The sequence below is a fragment of the Coregonus clupeaformis genome, chromosome 17, assembly GCF_020615455.1.
Source record: "Coregonus clupeaformis isolate EN_2021a chromosome 17, ASM2061545v1, whole genome shotgun sequence".
Classification (NCBI taxonomy): domain Eukaryota; kingdom Metazoa; phylum Chordata; class Actinopteri; order Salmoniformes; family Salmonidae; genus Coregonus; species Coregonus clupeaformis.
The window spans coordinates 73,952,153-73,955,920 of NC_059208.1; the positions used below are offsets into that span (position 1 = coordinate 73,952,153).

The following is a 3,768-nucleotide window of genomic DNA, read 5'->3' on the forward strand; positions in this document are numbered from 1 at the left end:
GTCCCTCCTTCGAATCCTGCCCACCTGTAAAACGCCCCAGACACTGTTTGTCATTCTATGATAAGACTTATTCGTTTTCCAATTTGGATACATTTGAGTCTGAGAATTGCTTTGTGCGAGAGGATAAAAAACGAAGATCGACAATGGTTTGCGGAGGATTTGTTTGCACCAAGAATTCCTTATGCGCGCTGAACATACTTTATGTTGTAAGTACCACGCATAGATGTTTCCATATGGGACCGAATTGTTTTTGATGAAAGGCTATTAATGAAAGTGCAAAAGCCAGCATGATTCTAGTCAAGAATGATATAGCCAGGACAAGAAGGCTATCATGCAAATTAAGTCGTTGTGACTCCTATCAAAATGAAAGTAGGCAACATTCCAAACAGTTGCGAGAGTGTCTCTCAGTTAATGAAAAGTCTAAACTATTGGTTCCCAACCAGGGGTACCATGACCCCTGGGGGCACTTGGCCTATCCACTGGGGGTACTTAAGAAGCCTCATGATACCATAGGCCTACTGGTCAAATGCATTTATGGGATTACTTCAGGGGTACTCTGGGCAGAGTAAAATGTAGTTGGTGGTACAGTAACCGAAAAAGGTTGGGAACCGCTGGTCTAAACCATATCTGTATAGTGTGATAAATTATAGTCATACAATTCTTGCAATTAATGTATAATATAATCAAAATACTCAATGTGTGATACTTCCTAAATGTCTTAATAAATATTGTATTATGTATTCAATGTATGTATTTATTTAATGTAACTTCAGTCTAAACAGACTTTAATAAATACATAATCAAGCTGAAGGTGACTTTGCATACTCAAAGAAATCAGCATGAAGTGTCCTTTTGAGTGCTTTTCAGTTCCCAGTGGACTGCTGTCATCACTTTGTATTGTACTTGGTCTTCAGATGGTGAGCTTGCTGCTGATTGGAGTAGCTGCTTGGGGGAAGTGGTTTGGCCTGGTCTCCAGTTTTCGGGTGGTGGCTGGAGTCATTGGCGTGGGCATCTTCCTGTTATTCGTAGCCTTTGTGGGCCTCTGTGGAGCCCTGAAACACCACCAGGTCCTGCTGTTCTTTGTATCCTTCAATTAGGAGTAGGGTGAAGTTGCCCCTAGACACTGAATTTGGGTCAGTTTTTTTTTTAATTTTCCCAACTAATGGTTAAGATTAGGATTGGGGCAAGGGAAGCTGATCCTAGATCCATTCACTTGTCATCACCATCATGTGATATGATTGCACAGGGTTGGTTTTGTGTGTCTTTAATGGGTTCTATTCATGTCACATATCGTTACAAAGTCAAGTGAATACAAATTACTACAACACAAGATATATTGAAACCCTTACAAAGAAAAGATTGCAGTTTTGAAACTGCAGTAAAAGTGCAGTAACTGCAGTTGACTGTGGTATTGTGGACGCAGTAATTGCATAATAACTGTAGTGTACTGCAGTTATACTGCACTCTAACTGCAGTAAAGAAAAACTGTTATTTTGGATGCAGTATTTGCAGCATACTGTAGTTATACTGCACTCTGATTCTGACTGCAATCTTTTTTCCTAAGGGAGCAAACGCTGAGGACTGCTGTATGCTAGAGGATCTTAGTCTCAATGTGTTTTTAACTGCTCTACCCAGACTACTCTTAATAACTTATATTTTCTCACTTAATGAACAATTCTCTCTCAAATACACAGCCTAGTGTTGCCTAGTTTGTTTCCAGAATGTCACGTGAGCTTCCTTAGTTGGCCTCAGTACATGATTATCCTGTTCCTGGTGTTCATGGTGCAGCTGTCAGTGTCTGCCGCATGTCTGGCTATCAATAAAGAGCAGCAGGTGCGTGACGATATATTATATGTATAATGTGACTCATGACCACTTAATCTGTAGAACACCTTAAATAAATACTGGAAATCATTCACACTTTCCTTCTATGTCCTGTATTAGACCTTTGACAAATGGCTAATGCACAACATAAATGGAAAGTGTGAACGGTTTCCAGTTGATCTCAAAGAAGCACTGATTGATGACATGCTGATTGAATTCTGTGACCAGAGCCTCATTTCTCCATGCACCTCCTCATCCATTTCCCTCACTGTAGAATGAACTCCTAGAGGTGGGCTGGAACAAGTCAGAGGCCACTCAGAAGGATGTGGAGAAAACTCTAAACTGCTGTGGCTTCTCCCATCCGAACTATAATGGCACCTGTGATGCGGTAAAGACGCTGGCTTGTTATCAGTAAAAACCAGGAACATGTTTGTCAGTATTCTTGAGTGATGGACACATGACCTAAATTCTGTCCTCTCCACTTACTTCCTCACACTACAGGACTGTTTCTCCAACCCATTATCCTGCAACCCTTGTGCTCCAATCATCCAAAGTCACGCCGAGGAGGTTTTACGCTTTGTGGGTGGGATTGGATGCTTCTTCAGCTTCACAGAGGTTAGCAACCTGCTGTAGCCTCATAGCAATGCACTGACAATGGGTGGAATTTGCTGTGCAACATAGTAAAGGCTGTGGGATTCCTATGTAAATTGGCACTGAAAACAGAACACTTTTTAGTGGGGAATTTTACTGTCTGCATTTTTATATTATGTCATCCATACACTCTACATTTTAGACTTGATTTTGGCTTTGGCTTCAGGAATTAATTCAACAATTCTAAATCTATGGATATCTACACTGAGTGTACAAAACATTAGGAACACCTGCTCTTTCCATGACAGACTGACCAGGTGAATTCAGGTGAAAGCTATGATCCCTTATTGATGTCACTTGTTAAATCCACTTCAATCAGTGTGGGTGAAGGGGAGGAGACAGGGTAAAGAAGGATTTTTAAGCATTGAGACATTGATTGTGTATGTGTGCCATTTCGAGGGTGAATGGGCAATATTTAAGTGCCTTTGAACAGGGTATGGTAATAGGTGCCAGGTGCCAGGTGCACCGGTTTGAGTCTCAAGAACTGCTACTCTGCTGGGGTTTTCACGCTCAACAGTTTCCCGTGGTTATCAAGGAATGGTCAACCACCCACAGGCCATCCAGCCAACTTGGCACAACTGTGGGATGCATTGGAGTCGACATGGGCCAGCATCCCTGTAGAACGCTTGACACCTTGTAGAATCCATGCCCTGACAAATGCAGGCTTTTCTGAGGGCAAAAGGGGGTGCGACTGAATATTAGGAAGGTGTTCCTAATGTTTTGTACACTAAGTGTATATTGCGCTTTAGGATTAATTTAATCACATATTAAGCCACATTTTGTTCTGTCTCATTTCAGATCCTGGGAGTGTGGCTAACGCACAGATACAGAAATCAGAAGGATTCCCGTCCAAACTCTAGTGCCTTTCTGTAACTAGTAAACCCAACTTTGCACTGTCATGGATTTGTATTTAGATTTTTGTGCTTTGGAGATCATGTGTGACTTATATTACGATTGTACAATGTTTCCTATTCAGATATTTCCATTACTGTGATAATATAACTATGTGTTGATATAACTAATACTATTGACTTTTTTTTGACAAAGTCATTGAAAACAAACAATTCCAATCAATTTGAAACTTTGAGTGATTATGAAGCAACCAAACTGCTTTCCTGTTGAAGCAGTGACGGACACTGAAATTGAGAGCAGTTACTTTAAGGTTTAATCTGACTGAGGTCATTGATCGGAGTCGTGAGCAAATGTCATACACCAAGCATGCACACCTTATGCAAACAGAGCACAGACAGAGGGTAAAGGCAGAGAGAAATGTTTCGTGGTTAGGTGTCTGGC

General features: G+C 41.1%; 1 protein-coding gene across 1 annotated transcript; it reads left to right on the forward strand.

Moving 5' to 3' along the window:
• Positions 1-3,497, forward strand: tspan13a (tetraspanin 13a). Its single transcript, XM_045226691.1, has 6 exons — positions 1-206; positions 915-1,082; positions 1,753-1,833; positions 2,099-2,212; positions 2,326-2,439; positions 3,274-3,497. The coding sequence occupies exons 1-6, from the start codon at positions 144-146 to the stop codon at positions 3,346-3,348; spliced, it is 615 nt and encodes a 204-aa protein (XP_045082626.1). The 5' UTR covers positions 1-143; the 3' UTR covers positions 3,349-3,497.
• The last annotated feature ends 271 nt before the right edge of the window (positions 3,498-3,768 follow it).